This window comes from Gymnoscopelus microlampas (genome assembly GCF_963454915.1).
Source record: "Gymnoscopelus microlampas genome assembly, chromosome: 22".
NCBI classification, from domain to species: Eukaryota; Metazoa; Chordata; class Actinopteri; order Myctophiformes; family Myctophidae; genus Gymnoscopelus; species Gymnoscopelus microlampas.
Window position 1 is genome coordinate 5665645 of NC_139959.1, and position 21462 is coordinate 5687106.

General features: G+C 41.4%; 1 protein-coding gene across 1 annotated transcript; it reads left to right on the plus strand.

The window, feature by feature from the left end:
* Positions 1–212: 212 nt before the first annotated feature.
* On the plus strand, positions 213–17452 carry vim (vimentin). The gene is made up of 10 exons (XM_084048810.1): positions 213–752; positions 1619–1824; positions 2773–2833; positions 6905–7000; positions 7740–7901; positions 9304–9429; positions 11742–11962; positions 12492–12535; positions 13898–13992; positions 16311–17452. The coding sequence occupies exons 1-10, from the start codon at positions 357–359 to the stop codon at positions 16356–16358; spliced, it is 1455 nt and encodes a 484-aa protein (XP_083904936.1). The 5' UTR covers positions 213–356; the 3' UTR covers positions 16359–17452.
* Positions 17453–21462: the final 4010 nt, after the last annotated feature.

A 21462-nucleotide genomic window follows, 5' to 3' on the forward strand; every position in this document is an offset into this window, starting at 1 on the left:
ATGCAGGGACCACTCCTACAGGCTCCCACGCGCGTCACTCATCCCCCTCCCCCCTCCCCCCTCCCCCTCCCTCACACTCTCTCTCTCTCTCTCTCTCTCTCTCTCTCTCTCTCTCTCTCTCTCTCTCTCTCTCTCTCTCTCTATCTCTCTCTCTCTCTCTGCACCGTTATGTCATTTGCATACGGGGGGGAGTGGTGGACTATAAGAACCGAGGCGGGACCACAGCGGAGCTCTCGCTGGGTTTTAGTGGAACTTCGGAACTTGGAAAGGAAGGAACCGGTGAGAAGCAATAAACAGACAAGAGTTTGACGCAAACAAAACACTACCAGAGCACCTAATAATAAAGGCCGATCGCAATGATGATGAGCAGCCGGACAAGCAGCAGCAGACCGTCAGCCGCCTCCTCCTCGTCCTCCTCCTACGCCAGGATGTTCGGAGGTCCCGGCTCGGGCTCCCGGTCCACCACCTACTCCTCCTCCTCCAGCCGTCAGTACTCCAGCCCGGTGCGGTCCTCCTCCGCGTCCAGGATGTCCTACAGCCTCTCCTCCGCTCCCCACGTCTCCTCCAACAAGACGCTCCGCCTGCGCTCGGCCGGGCCGGACCGGTTCTCCTCCCGGGCCGGACTGATGGGCGAGACCGTGGTGGACTTCGCCCTGCAGGACGCCATCAACACGGAGTTCCGCGCCAACAGGACCAACGAGAAGGCGGAGATGATCCACCTGAACGACCGCTTCGCCAGCTACATCGACAAGGTGCCCGTGATGTGGTGGATTTATTAGGCTACTTGGTTATTGTTATGTTGGAGTATTTGTTTCTTTTGCAAGCTCATATGGCTGTTTTTTTCACTCCGCTTATAGCCTTCATTTCAAACAGAAATAATATTGTAGTTAGGCTGCTTTAGTTTTTTTACTCCACTATTTATAGAAGGGACTCTGACTAATAGGCCTAGTTGGGAGTGGGACCCAAACAAACAAGCAGATGTGTGGGTGTGGCAGCTATTGTGAATCAAGCCCTGTTTGACATAGTGAAAAGCATGTTGCACCACGTTGTGAGCTTGTAAAAAAATCTGAACATTTCTGGAATAGAAAAAAACAAAAAAAATGGAAATCTAATAAATAAATGTCAATATAGCAATGCATTTATATTAAAGAAAATGTACCTCGTAATTTGTTGAGTATAGCCTACTTGAGTATATACCTACACAAGGGAAAGAAAATGTGACATTAGGCTACTCCATTGAAATTAATTGCGAGGGAACCTCACAAGATGGCCCCACCTGTCCTGTCCATTGAACTCAACGGATGGGGGCTGCAATAGTGTTCTGCTGCACCTTCTTGATAAATACTGTCCCAGGGGCCATCAATGTGTCTGTACACGGACACCTGGCAAGACTTGGCCTTGTCCGTGGCCAAATGGACTCCACGGGTCCATTTGGTTCCATGCGTGCACTCAGAGTTACAGACATGTAAAGGTCATGTAAGGCTATAGCTCTTTATGTGTTTCTATTGTCCACTCATTTGTATGTCCATGGCAAAAAATTAATTTTGACAAAGATGTCCACCACAAGCCAGCATGGCGATGAGTCGATGACCCCTGCTTTGTCCACTATACTGCAAAGGTGCGCTTCCTGGAGCAGCAGAACAAGGCGCTGAGCGCCGAGCTGGAGACGCTGCGAGGGGCCGGGATGAAGAACCGCATCCCTGACCTGTACGAGGATGAGCTGAGGGAGCTGCGCAGGCAGGTGGACCAGCTCACCAACGACAAGGGCCGCGTGGAGGTGGACCGGGACAACCTGGGGGATGACATCGAGCGCCTCAGGCAAAAGTAAATCAATGCTTTCATTTAACCACCGCCAGTGAACTGGACCTGAGTTGGCTCTACTAATTTATTGGATCACTTTTCTTTTAACCGTCTACTCTACACCAAATCTCTTTGCCAGAAATAGCCATCTACATGCTCACAAGTTCACTAATGTTCCCTCCAGAATATGGATGCTGGGGTTCAAGTTGTTAAAACTCGAAACAGTGTGTCAGCATAAGCTTGTATAGGCCTTTTTATTTTGGTACATTTTTTAAAACTATTACTAGTAGGCTGCATAAACCAGCATCCTATTTTATTTTAATATTAGATCTGCTTAATTACATTTATACTCTATAATTTAATTCATAGCATTAATTTAATTAATTACATAATTACTTTCATTCATTCATTCATTCTTGCTTAGACAGCTATTAATGATGTCTCTCCAGACGTGCAAAGGTCTATTGTTATCCCAAGCTTCCCATTGCACATTAAAATCATTGTGTTCATTCATGTACTATAGCTCTGAGAGAGTATAAACACTGTGCAGTATGTAGGCTATTGTTTCAAACAGAGCGGAGACTTTTACATTTTTTTGTTTTGTTTTTTTGCACTCAAATAGCTTTGAAATGAGCTCATTCACATGGCAGCTTTCCACGTAGTGGAATGCAGCCTGACTGTTATTGTATATTTTGGTCAGGATCTCCCATTATACAAATAGGCCTATTGATTAAAAACAACATATAAACATATATGTATTTTGAAAAATATATACATGTAACCCAGTTGTTTTTAGATGGTTGCAGCAGGCTGTGTTTTGTTGTCATTGTTGTGGTTAAATGTACTAGTGTAATGATTCAATGGAGAGAGATTTTGGTGGCATGTTGGAACAGGGTTCCCAGCACAGGCAGCTGGGCGTGGCAGCATTATGTACCGCCGGTAATTCTCTCCGTGGTGCTCTCTTTCTTCCAGGCTGCAGGAGGAGATGATGCAGAAAGAGGAGGCAGAGCACAACCTGCACTCATTCAGACAGGTACAGCCACCATTCACATTGGGTGTAAAAAAAAGAAATCTAAAATTTAATGTATTTATTTAGGCTATTTATTTATTTCCGCCCCCCAAAAAAAGATTATTTTCAAATTATTATTTTTTGTCGTACAACAAAGCACTTTGGTCTTAAGTGGTTATAGAACAAAGGTTTCCCATAACATTTCCCACAGTATGTCGAAAAGGCAAACGCAATTGTAGGCAAATGTCTGTTTTGTGAAACACAGAGCTTGTATGCATGATTAGTGCACACCGTCAAGACACGTCCAGGGTCAGGAAGAATACCTTTATATTTCTGTGATGATACAGCAGTGCTGTTCTTTGATGAAACATTTTGTATTCATTTTGTATTCCATCACCCCTCCCTCAAGCCCCTCAAGCCCCCTCCCTCAATTATTTATGAAGCCATACTGGGTATGACCGATGCCATCTAAATAACACTCTTCAGACAACATTTCCCTTAATGAATAAATAAATAAATAAGAAAACACACACATTCAATAAAAGAAGATGTTATTGAAGAGATGTTGTCTAGTCTAAACCTGTTATACGGTAAGTGTTTTATATTGACTAAAATAATAACAACAATAATAATTATTCTAGTTGATGTTAAACATCTTTGTTGTAGGCTTTATTTGTGCAGTGTGGAGATGGCATCAGGCTCTGTTTGAGGAAAGCTCTGGTCAATACTGTGCTATTGATTCTTAGCTCAGCCTCACGGGAGTTCCCCATGCAGTCAGAATGTCTCATCTGTCTTCTCGTGTCCTCAGAGGTCGTACCAGTGTAATCTGTGTCTAATGCCTCTCCATAGAGCTGTCCACCGCATGCTAGACAAACCAAAATGTGTCTTGGCACTTGGAAGGGTGAAGGAGAGGAATTGATCACTCCTTGAGGTGACTGATGCTGACCGGTGGAGTTTATAGAGCCTTATTGGAAAAGGGTCATCTGTTGAATTGATGCATTAGATGTGAAGTTGTGGAGGATGGTCTATTGACGTATAACTCACTTGGTGTCGTTTGCAGGAAAATAACTGATTTTCAAGCTAACATTTGCGTTGCGAATCGATCTTAGCTTAGAAAAACAGCAAAGGACACCATCAGTGTGTTATCCTATAAAGCAACCATTGCTTTATATAAAACTAGGGCTAGGCTGTAGAAACAGTTTGTGGAAATCTTGTCTCACACCCTCTTGTCAGTGTTGTAGAGATTTTTACTGTTACAGAACAGCTCTTATTGGATGGCTTAATCAGAATTCCTTGATAAGTAATTTGAGTTATTGCTCTATGCCAGTGGTTCCCAAACCTTTTAGCTCGAGACCCAAAAGAGAAATTTGATGTCACCCGGTTCACCCAAACTAGTGAAAATAGCAGATCTACAAGCTCACAATGCATTGCGATGCGACACGTTGTGAGCTTGTAGATCAGCTATTTGCACTACTTCTTAAACGTTATTTCTTCTAATCTATGGAATTTCTTTGATTTTTTTTTATCTATGAAACTATTTTTGAAAAATGTTTGAATTTGTTTTTAATTCATGAAACATTTAGATTTTTTTTTGTGGGGGGGGGGGGATTTTTGAAAATCTTTTGAAATAATAATAATAAAATACACCCATCGCGACCCATAAAAATGTGTCCACGACCCACAAATGTGTCCCGACCCACTGTTTGGGAAACTGGGAAACTGTTTGGGAAAGTGCTCTATGCTGCGTTCACACTGGCGGCTACAAAAGCTACAAAGCGACGCAGCATATGTCAACATGCTGTTGACATATGCTCTCGGGTGGTGCAGTGATAAAGTCACTGCCCACCACCATGGAGGTTGTGGGTTTGAATCCACCGTGGTGCATTCGACTTTGTCGAGCGTCTACATGAACACAATTGGCCCGTGTTCGGGGCGGGGAGGGTGATAATGGTCATTACTCGTAGGAGTAGGACGAAGGCTCTACATCCTCCTGGTGGGGGCTCCTCACTGGCAGGTGAGTCAGTAGGATATAACAACAGTGACAACACAGAAATGTGTGTGGGGAGGAATTAATTGGCATAATGACTAAATACTCTACTACTGCTACTCTAAATAAAAAAAACATGCTCCGGCAAGCAAGAAAAATATAAAGGAAAATATAACGCCTGGGGTTAAAAAGAACACAGAACTGACTGATGGAAATAATTAGTTTTCCCCACATTACAAGCAGGAATTGTGTGAAGAGAGAAGGTGATTAAACAACACTTTGTAGCTGCAGTTGAAGCCAGCTCAACTTGGAGCGTGGCTTTGTAGATTTTGTAGCAGCTACAAACAACGTTGTGTGTCGCTTTGTGTCTTCATGTCGCTGGCTCGTAGTAGCTGTGTAGCTGCCAGTCTGAACGCAGCATTACTCTTTGGCTTTATACTCTGTCTGGACCACATCGGCTTTACATACGGGTTGCCAGTCGCAACATACTGTATGCCAGCAGTGTGTCATGGTGTTAAAATGTGTCTCAATGGGAGGCTTTGTCCGGCTCAACTCTGGGGCAGGAAAGCTGATTCTCCCAACATGCCATTGTTCTTGGACCGATGAGGAAAGAGGGGTTTATGGGTAAATGACAAAGCATGCTGTTGTGCAGGAATGTTTTTTTCTGTGTGTTGGTGCACGCGAGTGTGCTGACAGACGGGAAGTGTGGTTGTTCATGTGTATGAGCCCCTGGCACAGCGGGCACTTAGTTTGGGCACATGAGGGCAAGGGGCCACAGTGCAGAGACTGTGCCAGCAACACACCAGCACTCCAAGTGGCTGCTTAGGGAATTGCGCTGTCATTCAACGCTGATTGAGACAGCAGGTATACTGTAATGGTTGGACGATCTAATGGAGATAAACTCAGCATTTTAGATTTGGATTCCTTTAGTTTGTTGTTCTTTACCTCGATTAAATCACAATGAGCTCAATGCACTGACATGTCTGATATTATACGCAGACAATATTTGTGGGGTATCCTATGGTTAAAGCCGTAGGACCCAGTTGATAGAAGTGCTAGAAATATAATATATTATTTGTTTCCAGCATTTTTGCTTTATTTCTGATAGTGACAGAGATAGACAGACAGGAAAGGCGAGAGAGAGAGAGAGAGAGAGAGAGAGAGAGAGAGGCTGTACAATATGATGACTGTGACAGACAGTTGGTGCATGGTTTAATTGAATTCTTCTTCAATTATGTTTTCCTCCTGTTTTGTCTGTTGCCTGGAGATGATAACAGTGTAAGTGGCTTGTGTGAAGGAGGCTCTGAGCAGACCTTGCCTCCAGGATGTGCATCAAACTAATGGTTTGGAAATTAACTCTGATGGACACCGCCTCGCTGTGGCTGATTAAGCCCCATTTAAGCCTGATTCATGTTGCGTCGCACACTGAAAATAGCAGACTGTCAGCATGAATTTGGCATGACAGTGTTTTTAAGTGGTCATTTAGGCATTTAGCAGATGCTTACAGGAAGGCCGTAGCTGATTGGATAGAGAGGCTGTCTGGTAATCAGAAGGACACCGGTTCACCTCCTGGCCCGCCCATGTCTACGTGTTGAAATATCAGAGCAAGACACTTAACCCCCTAACAGCTCTGCCCCAAGCACTCATCATGACCATCTGAGCAACCACCAGCTGGGTGAAGCTGAAATGTATTTTCCCCTGCGGGATTAAAAAAGGTGTCTTCTCCCCATTAACTTATAAAGTGCAAGGTCAGAGTAAGCGTAAGCGGCATGGCCCCCTACTCTACAAACAACATTGACCAATGCTGTTTACTACTAATGCTATTATTACAAATTCTAAATGATATATTGATCAAAATGATAATGATGTTGGCTTGAATTGAGCTTGAATGCATTGTTTGGTTTCCGTTTGTTAATCTGTTGTTATCGCTTGTTTTTCTCAAAGGGCCTTTCCATAAATTAGATTTTATTTCACACTACACTTTCACACACATCATGTTTTTGTTCTAATTCTTTGAATTTTATTTTCAATAATTGCTCTTTAAATAATGTGTATTATGATGATGATGATGATGATGATGATGATGATGATGATGATGTGTTTTGCAGGATGTGGACAATGCTTCTCTGGCCCGTCTGGACCTGGAGAGGAAGGTGGAATCTCTGCAGGAGGAAATCATCTTCCTCAGGAAGGTCCACGAGGAGGTACGTACCTACGGGATGCTTCTCATCGTGATATTGTCACTTTTACTGAAGTAAAACAAATTGGAGTAGTTCTTCCCATCCATCCAGCACTGCCAATAGGTCCTCACAGAGAACACAGCATGTCTCCTGCAGACCCCAAGCTAATACAGCTTAAGAGCCTCTGTGTGTGTGCATGTCATCAGGGTAGAGATTACACTCACACTGCATGGAGGCAGCATGGTATTAAGAGAGGGAGAGGATAAACAATAGCACGTGGGATCAGCTGGCAGGTGACAGAAGCTCCCTGTTGTCTCTTGACGTGTTGCGCTGTGTAATGACCCAGAACAGTGTTTCTCATCTGACCACTTAACACTTTCAAGATTTCCAAGTGGGCCCTGATCCTGAAAAGGTTCTGGCCTAAAAGCCATTAGGGGTGTTACAGCAGAAAGAAAAAATAAAGCAGCTACTTGAAAATAGCCGTTCTACAACGTAATGCGATGCGTTGTGAGCTGCTATGAAAAAAGTTTTTTTAAACAGTTGGAATACTTTTTAAGCATTTTAACAACGCAAATCTTGTATGGGGATCCCTGGCACAAAATATATTCAGATGGGGGTCCGTGGTGAAATACATATTAATGTAGGGGTCCTTGACATGAAAAGATTTGGGAACCTTGTTACGTCACATCCATGGACATGGATGTTTTGTTTTCTGACATCTATCTTCATCACACTCTTTCTGTCTGTCCTTTGCTGTGTGCAGGAACTGGCTGAGCTGCAGGCGCAGATGCAAGAGCAGCACGTCCAGATAGAGATGGACGTGGTCAAGCCTGACCTCACTGCCGCCCTGCGTGATGTCAGGCAGCAGTACGAGAGCCTGGCCACCAAGAACCTCCAGGAGTCTGAAGACTGGTACAAGTCAAAGGTCAGAAGACTTAGACAGGATGGATGGATGGATAGATGGATGGATAGATAGATAGATAGATAGATAGATAGATAGATAGATAGATAGATAGATAGATGAGACATTGCTCCATTGGAGCTGCTGAGAGGTCAGCTGTGGAGATGAGAGGTGATCATGCTGCCCTCAGCAGATTGACACCCGACACGGATGTCAGCTCTCCTCCTGGGTCTCCATGGAGATTAACGTCCTGAGAGGACAGATGGGGCGAGGAGAGTTGATTGGATTTATTGGCTAGCTTACATGCATAAACACACACACACACACACACACACACACACACACACACACACACACACACACACACACACACACACACACGGATATGCATACAGAGAGATGCTCAGCTGTGACAGGACACTTGATGTTTAACGTAAGAGCCTATTGATCTCTGGAAGAGGGAAGCTAAATGTGGTCACTCACGCTTGACCCGCGGTCGGTCTGCGAGAAGAAAAGAGAACATTCATTTATGTCATTTCATTTAATGAGGGAAGTGAAGTGGTAATATATATATAGGGCCTAAAAGTATTAACGGTAAGTAAGTACATTGAAGACATCACTAGGGCTGGGCAATTACTCAAAAATATATTTAAAACTAATATTTAGAAACAATAACTGCATTTATAACTGAATAATCGAGAAGCAAGGATTATTTTTAATGTAATATATTTTCTTATATCAACGAATATTAGTCAGATTGCGAAAATAGTAGATCTGCACGTTCACCGCATGTGAGGTTGCGCGTTACCATCGTACAGCTAAGTGTTTTAGTCTTAAGTGGTTAAGCAAGTTAGACTTAAGAAATACAGCAGCACACCTACAGTAATTGAGCTTAAGCATTCCAGGCAGGACGGTTTGTGCGCGAGCGTCTCTCTATGTATGTCTTTCTCCATGTCTCCATCCTTTCTCCTCCTCAGTGCGACATTTTAATTATTTAATTGTGTTTATTTATTTTTATTGAACACCATTTCTGTTTGCCTTTTAGGCTTTGTAAATAAAAAACGTGCACAGGGCAGATATGACAAATAATGTCTTTCTACAAAGAAATGAAAATGACCGTTACCAATAATCAAAATAAATAATGTACTATGGCCAAAACAGGCCATACTTAATAATTGTATACTTAATTAGAAAATTTGCTGAAATAGTCGATCTACAAGCTCACGACGTGTTGTGAGCTTGTAGATCGGCTATTTCCCAAAAAAATGAACAGCTGTTTTTATACAAATGAATGGAAACAATTCTGACGATTATGCAAAATAATTGCGATTATCTCGAATAATATGCGATCAGGCGATTATGTAATAATTGTGACAGGCCTCCTCTACACCAGTGCTGACAGTGATGTTTTCCCTCTCCCTCCCAGTTCGCTGACCTGGCAGACCAGCAGCAGCGCAACGGAGATGCGATCCGCCAGTCCAAGCAGGAGTCCAATGAGTACCGGCGCCAGGTGCAGTCTCTAACGTGCGAGGTGGACGCGCTCCGTGGAACCGTAAGTACTTCCTCCCGGTGCACTGGCCTGGCATTGGCAGCATACACGTTGATTGGTATAGCACATTTCAACAACAAGGCAATTCAATGTGTTTTACCTCAAACTATAAGCAAAGGAAACAAGCAAAGGACATTTGAATTCTGCAAAAAGGAAGTAAAAAAAAAACAAAAAAAACACCTCTCTCCTTAATAGGAAACACCTATTCAGGACACAGAGCAAACACACTTTAAAAGAAGAAATGAAAACAGTAAAAACAAAATAAGTAACTGAAAAATAAGAGTAAAATTACAGTGAAGAATAATAATTAAGAAATCGCAATAAAAGGCAGGGGCAAACAGGTCAGTTCTCGTTGACCTGTTCACAATTAGAACATTATAAAGACCACTACACCAACAGTTTCATTGAAATCAACGTAACAAATAAAGGTGAAAAGGAGAGAGGGACAGAGGGAGGGAGGGAGAGGGGGAAGGATGGACGCAGAGGGAGATAGGGAAAGAGTCGAGAGAGCCTGTTTCACTCAAGCAATAACCCGGCCAATGCTGTGTACCGAAACCTGAAGATGCTGATCGATGTGTCACAAAGCAATAACCCCGGCAACACTGGGGAAAGCCGATATGCATCTTAGGGTTTTGTTTAGTTGAAAATGACAGAGCACATTGATAATATTTCTGTAAATGTTAAAGTTTCAGCCTAGCCAAGGAGGCAAAATAACAACCAAATGTTATCACATTCTTTCCTTAATTGAATGTGTGGATGTTCATTTAAAAAAAAAAATTACATCTCAAATGAAAACAATCTCTGATCAGTATGGGAAGATTAGGAACATATCAGAACACAGTAATGATCGGACTAACGTTCAATATATTGACTTGTTTTGAGCACCAGGATCATTATTATAACTCTGGCTTTGTGTTGCTTAAATGAACTTTAGAAGAGAAAAGAAGTGACATTAATATTAGATTCATTTTTATTATACTATAATACTTAGAGCACTTATCCTTAGAAAAGTGAACTCTCTGCCCTCCCTCCCACCCCCGCACCATCAATAAACCCCAGTAGAGTACTGGTGCGGTAACTGGTGGCGGGGGGGGTTTGTGCCGAGTCAGATGCAATGTATTTTTAATGAGCCAGTGTTCAGACATCCTAAAATAGCAGCACCACCATCTATCAGCTCCATCTATCTGACATGAGCAGTGACTAGACAGAAATGCAGTATGTCAGCTCTGCCTTGCCGCTGTCCTCTCATGTTTATTTTGATGTCTTAAACTGTGATTTATCGATGCCTGATAGCCTAAGCAAGCATTTTGACATTGAAGTATATATATAAAAAAGAAACATCTTTATGTCATGGGTTAAAACTTACATAACTATAATTGTTCTAATGGTTAATACAGTATGTCCTCCTGAATATAAATTAATAATTTATGTATATGCCTATATTTTAAACTCAAATTACTTTTTTTTTAAAGTACATTTTGAAAGTGTGCATATGATATCCATAATGTAAAGTTAAAATGTATTACTTAAACCAGTGGTTCTCAAAGTGGGGTAACTGAGGGGCTTCCCAGGGTGCCCCCAGCAAAATTAGTTATAATAGCATAACAATCTGTTAACCCTATATATATATATATATATATATATATATATATATATATATATATATATATATATATATATATAAGCTATTAAAATGTTTTTTAAACACTTTGAAAAGTTTTGAAATATTTTCGCTACGCAAATCTTGTATTGGGGTCCAAATACATATTAATTTAGGGGATCCTTGTCATGGAAAGAGTGTGAGACACCACCGACTTAAAGATGGAGTGCCATGATATTTTTCAACCCTAAAACCTGATCATAAGGTATTATTATTATGTAAGGATTTTTTTCAAAAAAAAAAAGTGTACAGAAATTGTTAAAAAAAATGTTTTTATGTGGACACGCCTCCAGTTCATTAAGTATGCCTGGTTCTCACCTTAGCACCTCCTCCACCACCTTAGCACCACCCACCTGTCCTAGTCCCTCCTCCTCCTCATGCCCACACCTGTTGTGTTATGATAATGAGGGGGAGGGTATGTTTTTTGGGGGCTCTGTGATGTCACTATGCCCCTGTTTTTGGATTGGCACGTTTGACTCTCAAGGTTTCAGCCTCCAGGAAAAAACTCCAAATAGTCAGAGAAGACATGAAACACCATAAAACCACCAGCGGGGGCCTTAATGAAGTTCTATCAACCTCATAGACACATGAAAAACAGAAAAAGTGCAAAACCATGGCACCACCTCTTTAAACAAACAGTATTTTCTTGTGCCAGAATGAGTCTCTGGAGCGTCAGATGAGGGAGCTGGAGGACAGCTTCGGGTCGGAGGCGTCGGGCTACCAGGACGCCATCGCTCAGCTGGAGGAGGACATCCGTAACATGAAGGACGAGATGGCGCGCCACCTCCGAGAGTACCAGGACCTGCTCAACGTCAAGATGGCCCTGGACATCGAGATCGCCACCTACCGCAAGCTGCTAGAGGGAGAAGAGAGCAGGTACCCAGGCAGGCGCTGTGTAGGGGCTGGGAAATTATGAATTGGAATTGGAAATTCTTTACTTAAGTAAAAGCAGCAATATACGTACATTATTAAAATATCTTTGTTATAATATCTTTTATCTAACTAAAAGTTTGAAAATAGCAGATCTACAAGCTCACTTTGTAGATCGGCCATATTCGAATAGACAAAGTATAAAATTGGGCATAATAAAATGTAATAAAAATGCAAAAAAATAGATGCTCACATCTACTTTAATATATGTTTCGTATTAATAATCTGAATCATAATCTGAATCTACAAAGTAACTTGTAAGTTGTTAAATAATCGTAGTGGAGTAAAAAGAACAATATTTGCCTCTGGAATGTTGTGGAGTAGAAGTATAAACTATAAAGTATCGAAAAACAGACACACTCAAGTTAAGTAAAAGCATCTCTTTGTCTCTCTTTCTTATCCCTTCCCTCTTCCAACAATTCATCTCTCTCTCTCTCTCTCTCTCTCTCTCTCTCTCTCTCTCTCTCCCCTTTAGGATCACCACTCCCATGCCAAACTTCTCCTCTTTCAACCTGAGAGGTCAGTGTGCTAATAGTCCAAGACTTCTTTCACACAGGTTACGGTTGACATTCACATTATCACAGTGTTTGCGTTCAGAAACATCATATCGTTTACATGTTCATTCAATGGTGTCATGCAAAATAAGTGTCCAATAAATAGATTAACCATTGTGATTAACTATTGCACCCTGAGTACAAAACGATTGAACTGTGGACAGTTGTGCATCAGGATGGTTTTATGTTCGACTGGTCCCACGGCCTGATATGACCTTGTTTTAGGTTCAGTGCTGAGTAAGAGAGCTTCATGCATTATGGATGGCGGTCTGAAAGGCCTTTCATCCTTACATAATGCATTATACAATACCGGTTTGCTCACCACATCAATGATAATGGCTGAAAACATCAATACTCCAAACCTTTGGGGTTTGCACTTTTTCAGAAAAGCGAGTTGATATATTCCAGCAGATGTGGATCAAATCATTATGACCCATTCACACACCTCACATTGATGCAGGGTTTTATTTTTGTCTCCGCCAGGCCAAAAGGCATGGCGAGAGAGTATGTTTTACCCCCTGTCCGTCCGTCCGTCCGTCCGTCCTGTCCGTCCGTTAGCAGCTAATCTCTGCCACCGTTGGCCCGGTCGCTGCGAAACTGTGCACACACACACCCTCGATGCCAATTCAGAACCTCTGCCATAAATTTTCACATGGGCCTGCCGCCTGTTATAGCGCCACCAGGAGGCCGATTTGTGCAAAACCCAAAACCTACAGATTTTATCCAAACATCACGCAAATTGGTACACAGTATCTCTATAGTCATGTGATCAAGACGGATCTGTCCAATATTTCATATTCCATCCTGATTGGCTAAGGTTGGCTTCCAAAGTTTGCAGGATTGGTCCGTTTTGAACAAAATGTCTCAAATCATGAACGCAGCTGCGATTTCCGTGAAAATTTGCACGCATATTCCCAGTAGGCCGAGGAAGAAATGCCACCCTTTGCACATTGGCCTATTATAGCGCCACCAGGAGGCCACAATAACCTACCTGACCTGGCGGAGACCTGTGCTCCGAGGAGCACTTTTTCTAGTTTATTTATTCTTTTGCCTACAGCTGAATTATTGGAAGTGTGAGGTTTGCATCTGACACACCGGTGTCATAGGTCAGTGGTTCTCTAAGTGGGGTCCGGGACCCCCAGTCAGTGGTGGAAAAAGTACAAGTATCAATACTGCAATGCAGAAACACTCGGTTACACATTTTCAGATGTGGATCCTTGGCCAAATACAAGTTTGAGAACCACTGTCATAAAAAACATGTACGGTAATTCTCTCTCTCTCTCTCTCTCTCTCTCTCTCTCTCTCTCTCTCTCTCTCTCTCTCACAGAATCCATGTTGGAAACTAGGCCGATGATGTCGATGATGACAGACAACCTGTCTAAGAAAGTCTTGATTAAGACCATTGAGACCAGGGACGGACATGTGAGTATGGTCTTTTTTTTGCATTATGAATGAGTTATTGATTGATTGATTGATTGAATGATTGATTGATTGATTTTATTTGGTGATATTACATAAAAAACTAAAAAAACAATAACATAACAATATAGCAGACAAATATACATAAAAACTAGTATCTAAGAAATGTGCAGTCAATAGTGCTATGTACCTAAACAACATAGTACATCACAGTTAACAATTTTAAAGTGTGTGGACCAATCGGTCTATGAAAGTGCATATTTTACTATTTTGAAAACATTTGGGTAATAGCAGCAGCAGGGCAAAGGGATTATGTATATTATTTTGGGGAAAAGATTAACCAGAAAACATTCAAGGACCCCCAAATTGATATGTATTTGGCTGTGGAGCCCCTTTTGAAAAGATGTTGTGCCAAAGGCCCACATATAAGAGAAGAATTCAACATTTGTCATTGTTCAAAATCACACCCTGTGTGAAGGAAGCGGTGCCTTTGGGGCGGGGCTTAACTCATTTCAGTTCGTCCCTATTGGTGGTCTGAGTCCACTTACCAAATTTGTACTTGGTAGCATGCTGCAAACTGGAGTTATAGCTGTTGAAAATCCCGTGCTCATCCCGGGCTCATACGGGCGGGCGGACATAACATACGCGGGGGGTCCCTGGACGGAGGGGGCGGGGGGCTTCAGCAATTCATGCTCGTCCCTAGTGGTGGTCTAAGTCCACATACCAAATTTGGACTTGGTGGCATGCTGCAAACTGGAGTTATAGCTGTTGAAAATCCCGTGCTCATCCCGGGCTCATACGGGCGGGCGGACATAACATACGCTGGGGGTCCCTGGACGGAGGGGGCGGGGGGCTTCAGCAATTCATGCTCGTCCCTATTGGTGGTGTAAGTCCACATACCAAATTTGGACTTGGTGGTATGCTGCTAACTGGAGTTATAGCTGTTTAAAATCCCGTGCTCATCCCGTGCTCGGACATAACATACGCTGGGGGTCCCTCGACCCCTCTTTGATAGCCAGTGGCACGTGTGGCCAATGAGAGGAGAGTTGGCATAGGCAATCTCCAAGTCCGTGTGTGTGTGTGTGTGTGTGTGTGTGTGTGTGTGTGCGTGTGTTTGTATGTGTTGCTTCATCCCGGGCACATACGGACACACACACAGACACGGTGTCACGGCCAAATGTAGAGCGGTTAGCACCGCTAAAAAAATAATAAAAAAAAACCCTGTTTCTTAACAAATGCTCTATAGAAATGACCACTATCAGTATATAGCTATTTTACTAAGTTATAGCTAACTAATTGCTAACTAAATACTAATTGCTCACAGGTTCTCATTGGAAAAAAGACCGCAAGGACTTTCATGAACGACCTGTTAAAAGGAATTATCCTTATCCTTATCCTTACTCAGTGGGGACCCCTGGAACCCCCTCAAGGGGTTTTCAGAACCAGTACAGTACAATTACAATGTACAATTTAGGCATTTAGCAGCCGCTCTTATCCAGAGCAAATTACAATAAGCACGGGAAACACCTACAATTATGCAGAGAGACAGTGTAGTGCCTCAGTAAACTAGGATTCTAGCTAAACCAAGAACCTAGCATCAGTCTAAAGAACAATATACTATCAAAATAATAATCTGTACATCGAAACAATAGGATACCAGGTAAACACAAATACAATACGGATGCAGTGCATTCAGTGTAGTCATGATGATCGAAGCAGTGTTAATTTCGTCAACTAAAACTTTGATGAACAATGTTTGTCGACTACCTTTTCTCACTGACGAAAACTAAACAAAAAATACATAAAAACTAAGCTATGATGACTAAAACTATGACTAAGTAAATATACTGACAATAAGTGGACAAGAGATCCAGTAGAACTAAGACAAGTCATTTTATGCTTGTCTGCACGTGGGTGTCACGCTCCGAAAATAGCCGATCAACAAGCTCACAATGCGTCGCAGACCAGTAAATTTAAGAAAGTGTGAAAAATAGCTATATATTCGGCTAGTGATCATTTCTATAGAGCATTTGTCCAGAAACAGAGGTCTCTCTGGTACAAATCAGGCATTACGATGCCATCGAGGCCAGCTAAAATAAAAGCATTTGTGTAACTGTAGATTTAGTTGACTAAAAAGTCAACTAAAACTAAAAGCAAAACATTTCAGATGACTAAAATATGACTAAAGACTAAATTAAATTGTATTCAAAAGACTATGTCTAAACCTAAATCAAAATGTGCTGTAACACTGGAACGGAGACCTCTGGTGTCCTAGTAATGTCCCCTGGATCACGTTTCTGTTTTTACTCTCCCTACACCAGGTAATCAATGAGTCGACCCAGCAGCATGACGATGAGCATGACGACTGAGATGGATGGACGGCGCGGGACGAGACGGAAAGACCTGGAGATGGGGTGGGGTGGGGCGGGGCAGGAGGGAGGTTTAGCATGAAATTCCGGAAGGCACGAAAATGACGATATTAATGTTGTTTCAGTGGAAGTAAAAAAAAGAAAGAAAAAGAAAACACACACAAAGGAACAGCTTTAAAAGTGCCTTTTTCGACACATTCTTAGTGGTACTTGCTTGCTGGTACGGTTGCTCTAGACTAGGTGACATTATAGAACAGAATAGGCCACCGGTTCTCAACGTGGGGTCTGGGGACCACCAGGGGGTCCAAAAGGAACCTCTTACGGGTCTGTGACTACTCTACCCCTGGTGGGCCTCTGGACCAGATATTGAGAAACAGTGGAGTAATAGACATGGTTTTGCAGGAGGAGAAGGATGAAGCTTTATCATAATGTTTATGTTGTTTCACTGTCGTAGTCTCTTTACACACGTGCACAAAAGTGCGCACAGCAAGACTGTCTGGGGAAAAATTGCTTTTTTTTCTTTCATTGTGTCTTAAATTTGTTTGAATCTTCGAGACAAAGAATGCCTTAAGCCTGTTTGAAGTTTCCAGAAGAGTGACGTTTTCAAGTCTCATTACTACATGAATGTAGGGGCGCAACACTTATTCCAAGTTAAACTAATCGATTATGAAATTGTAATTGATTTAAATAAAATAATATATTTGGGGGTTTACAACACCTTGCAGTGCAACGTGTCGATTGGCTGCTTGATTATTCATTCAAGAAAATAATGGATGTTGCAGCCCTACATGACTGTAGCCTACCTTTGAGTGTTGAGAATTCATAGTTAAAATGATAGGGGATGTGTATTTCTGGGTGACTAATAACACTGGCAAGCTAGTATTTGAATTGATTGTACAACTGTAAGTGCCGTTTTCCTTTGAACAGTAACTTCAAATGGACTTCCACAATTCTTTGTCCGAAGGCTCGATTTTATCTTCACCAAATCAGGATGAGCAAACCAAGATTACACCACTGTTGCAGTGTACTCAGTAGCATGACCAACATCACTCCATGACTGCTTCTTTATTTCAATAAACCTATGAAAAACGGCATCTTTTGATTGAACCAAGATTGTTTTCATTTTTGTTATATCACTCATTGACGGGCAAAATGATAATAATGATAATAATAATAATAATAATAATACTAATAATAATAATAATAATAATAATAATAAATGTAATAATAATAATATATATACATTTTTAATTGCATTTCATTTCATTTAATTTTCCAAAGCACACATTTATTCTCAATTTCTTGTTTTACATTTTGGAAGAAAAAAAATCCCAGCGAATTTAAAGTTGAGGTGCCCAAAGGGTTGTAATTTTCATGAGAAGAGAGAGGATAGAGGTAGGGTCGAGCAGGAGAGGTAAGAAGAAAAGAACACAGGATACAAATTAATATTGCATGCATAAAACTACAAGTTTATGCATAAAACAAGTGTTGCGTGCCTGACTTGCAAAGTAATTAATACATGTGCACACTGATCCATTTGAACGTTGGAGGTCATTTGACTTAGTCTTTTCCTTAACCACATGAAGCCTAACACCCCCCTTCTGGGCATGCCAAAATAGGTGAACATTCAGCGAAAATGCAGCCTACTGTATGTACATACGGCAAAAATAGCTTTGGTGCAGGGGGAAAAAAGGAGGAGGGGGTCGGTCAAATTTTCTTTCAAACATCACACACAAACAGAGTACAGGACAGGTTAACACGCAAATGTATTACTTGGGCCAAGAGAGCAAAGGATTTAGAGAACACAACCAACAGTGACATGACATTTATTTGCATGCACAAAATATATATACTCTGTCGCTGTTAGTCTGACATTAATCCTGTCAGATGATCATGTAGGAGGGGCCTTGTACTGTAATGATTTAGTTGCGTGCCAAGTTGCACCAAAAATAGCCAGATGTGTTTGGTAATGGTAGCTTCAGCTTGCCTTGCAGATCTATTATTTTCAGTGCAGCAAAGTATAAAAGGGCTGTTCAATTTTTTTGGAAGCCTTTCAAGGACCCCTGGGGCGGGTCCCCTGACTCCACTGATATACCACTGATATACACAACCATACAATACCACAGTCAAGGGAAGGTCCGCTTTAACCTCTGTCTGCCTTCTGTTACGAATGGAGTGAGGTGTGAAAATCATTAAATCCCTCTCCTGACACGCATCCAAATCAGCATTCCAGACTCAGCACTCAGGCTCTGTGACAGCCCTCCCCAGAGCCCTGTAAAGGCATTTTAGGAGGGCTGCTGTTGAAATATTAACCACTCTCCAAAGAATTGTAAATGTAAGTGCTAGCCTACCCTACATGGCTTTTTTCTATATAAATGCCTTGCACTTCCAAAATATGCTGGATGAAGACAGACCTTGGCTAAAAATACACACACGCTCTAGTCTACAACCTTCCTAGAGCAGTGGTTCTCAACTTGTGGGTCAGGACTCCCCAGGGCCAGGGACTCCCCACATGATTTTTTTTTTTGGGGTGGGGGGTCCCCAGATGACAGTAAAGTGACAATTTAAGGACTTTTAAGACTTTTTAATACCTAAAAAAACATCTTATGAAAAGAGCCCATTACTGCATCAAAAGTAATCAACTAACTATACTATAAAAACTGGTCAAACATTGGCCAAAAGTGTCAAATACTATAAGAAATTGAGGCATTTGTTTTTTTAAATAGCCGATCTAGAGCTTGTAGTTCGGCTATTTTCACAATATGTATCTGTGGAACCGAGTCAAACTAAATCTAATGACTCAACTTGATTCCAAGTGCTTGTCAGGGCGGGAGGTCCCCAGTTCAAATATGATTCTTTTGGGGGTTCACAGCCTGAAAAGGTTGAGAACCACTGGCCTAGAGCAATCTCCAACTTTCACTTGTGTGACTGCACATTAGGCTGGGATACATTAGTGATGGGAGTGTCTGAGTATTCCCTGATAATGCTGACTCATAGTAGCCTGCTGGCAACTTATCTCTCTCTGTGGCCTTTCTTATCATGGATGCCAGGAAAGCTGGTCCAATAGACAGACTAATTACTGTTCATTAATGTTCTGAATTCTTCATGTTACAAGAGATTGTACAGGTAACATTTAATCTAATTATTGGCTATACAAAATGTATAAGGTAGGCTACTGTTATATTAGTTATGTATCAGAGCAGGACCTCAATGTTATTATAGTTAACTAAAACCATCAAAAACATGAAAACTAGATGTTAAAAACTGGTACAGTAGCTGAAATAAAACTGAAACTAAAACAAAACAAAACAAATGTGCTTAGTTTTAGTCTTTGTAAATTTATTTTTTAGCCAATTTATTTCATACATGGGTTGGCCTTTTTTTTATTATATTATACAATAACTTTTCTGACCTTTTTGAATCATTAGCCATATTCTCTACATGTCTCTTCTCTACATGTAAAGTGTCTTGAGACAACTTGTTGTGATTTGACACTTTAATAAAATTGAATTGAATTGAATTGAAATATTACAATGAGAATCTGAAACTACAACGAATGAAACTAAACTAAAGCTATGCCTTTGCAAAAACAATGCACTAGCTGGTCACAAACTAAATGACTTGTATTAACCATGCAATATAACATACAGATTGGTCAGAATACCACTTTATTCACCTTAAGAAGTTATGAATTTGCAACTGTAATAATACTTAAACTTCAGAAAAGAAGGTGAAGTTCAAGTTAAAAGCAGTGCATTAGTATAGCAGCCAGGTTGAGCTGAGCTGTGTGGGGCTGCCTGTAGCATCCAGGGATTGCTCCATCCTCCTATTATCTGATCGCATGGGAAACCAAGTAGATCTATTTGGAAATGCTGCCATCTGCAGGCCAAATGGAGTTAATTCATTCATATCTGTTCTGTAACCATACAGTAATTACATTGTCATGGAAAATGCATTGTGAATGTGGAAAAGATCACAGTCCAAGGTCTCCCTTGGACACTACTGAACACAAACACCTATATATCTGCTTCAGGAGGCCGAGATTATGTTTTCACCCCTGTCTGTGTGTCCGTCCGCCTGTCCTTGTATGTGGCTGCTGTGTACAGCTGGACACAACTGAACCAGCGGTGCTATAGCCTATGTGTGTGTGTGTGTGTGTGTGTGTGTGTGTGTGTGTGTGTGTGTGTGTGTGTGTGTGTGTGTGTGTGTGTGTGTGTGTGTGTGTGTGAGTGTAGGTGTACATTTTGTGAATTGTTGTCATGGAGATTTCTCTGTCTGTCTCTCTGGCTGACTAGCACCAGGAACCAAGTATACATTTTGTATATATAAATTCCATAAATGTATAGACCTTTATATTTGATTATATTGCTGACGCCCAAGGGAATGCAGTGAGATGTGGAATTGATGGATTGATAAACTTTGATTCACTGATGATTAAAAAAAAAACATAACTGACACAAGGAATTTCATTTTGGGTCAGGGTCAGGTAGGTTTCTCACTATAGACCATACTCACACGGCGGCCATATTGCCATTAAGTCAATGAAATGCCACCCCAGTTGCCACAGCAACGCATTGTTAAATTAAAAAATGGCCGCCGTGTGAATATGGACTATGGGTCAGGTGGGTCAAAACTAAGACCCACGCACCAGTCACCACCACTATGGACACAGTCATTATTTTGTTTACTCTCTATAATCAGTTTGAACGTCAGAATCATTGTATTGGCCAATTGCTGGAGGGTACATGTAGGCCTACTGTACAACTTTGTAGGGAGGTGGAGAGAGCTTTCCATTCACTTTCCCCGGCCAGAATTTAATACCTCAAGTTATTGCGGAAAATAGCCTATTGATTATTCTGCACAGTGTATTTGTGAGTACGTGGCAAACATGACGTACTTTGGTTGGACAGTATTAAAGTCAGACTAAAACAGACTGCAGATCGGAGTCTATTCTGCAACAGACAGTGAAGAAGACCAATGTAGGACTACACAGATAGTGGACAAAGTGAGTAAGATAACATTTAAACATATTTATGAATACAATACAATGTTATTTTGTCATTTTCTCTTTATGATATGGTTATAATAGTGTACATAAGGCATT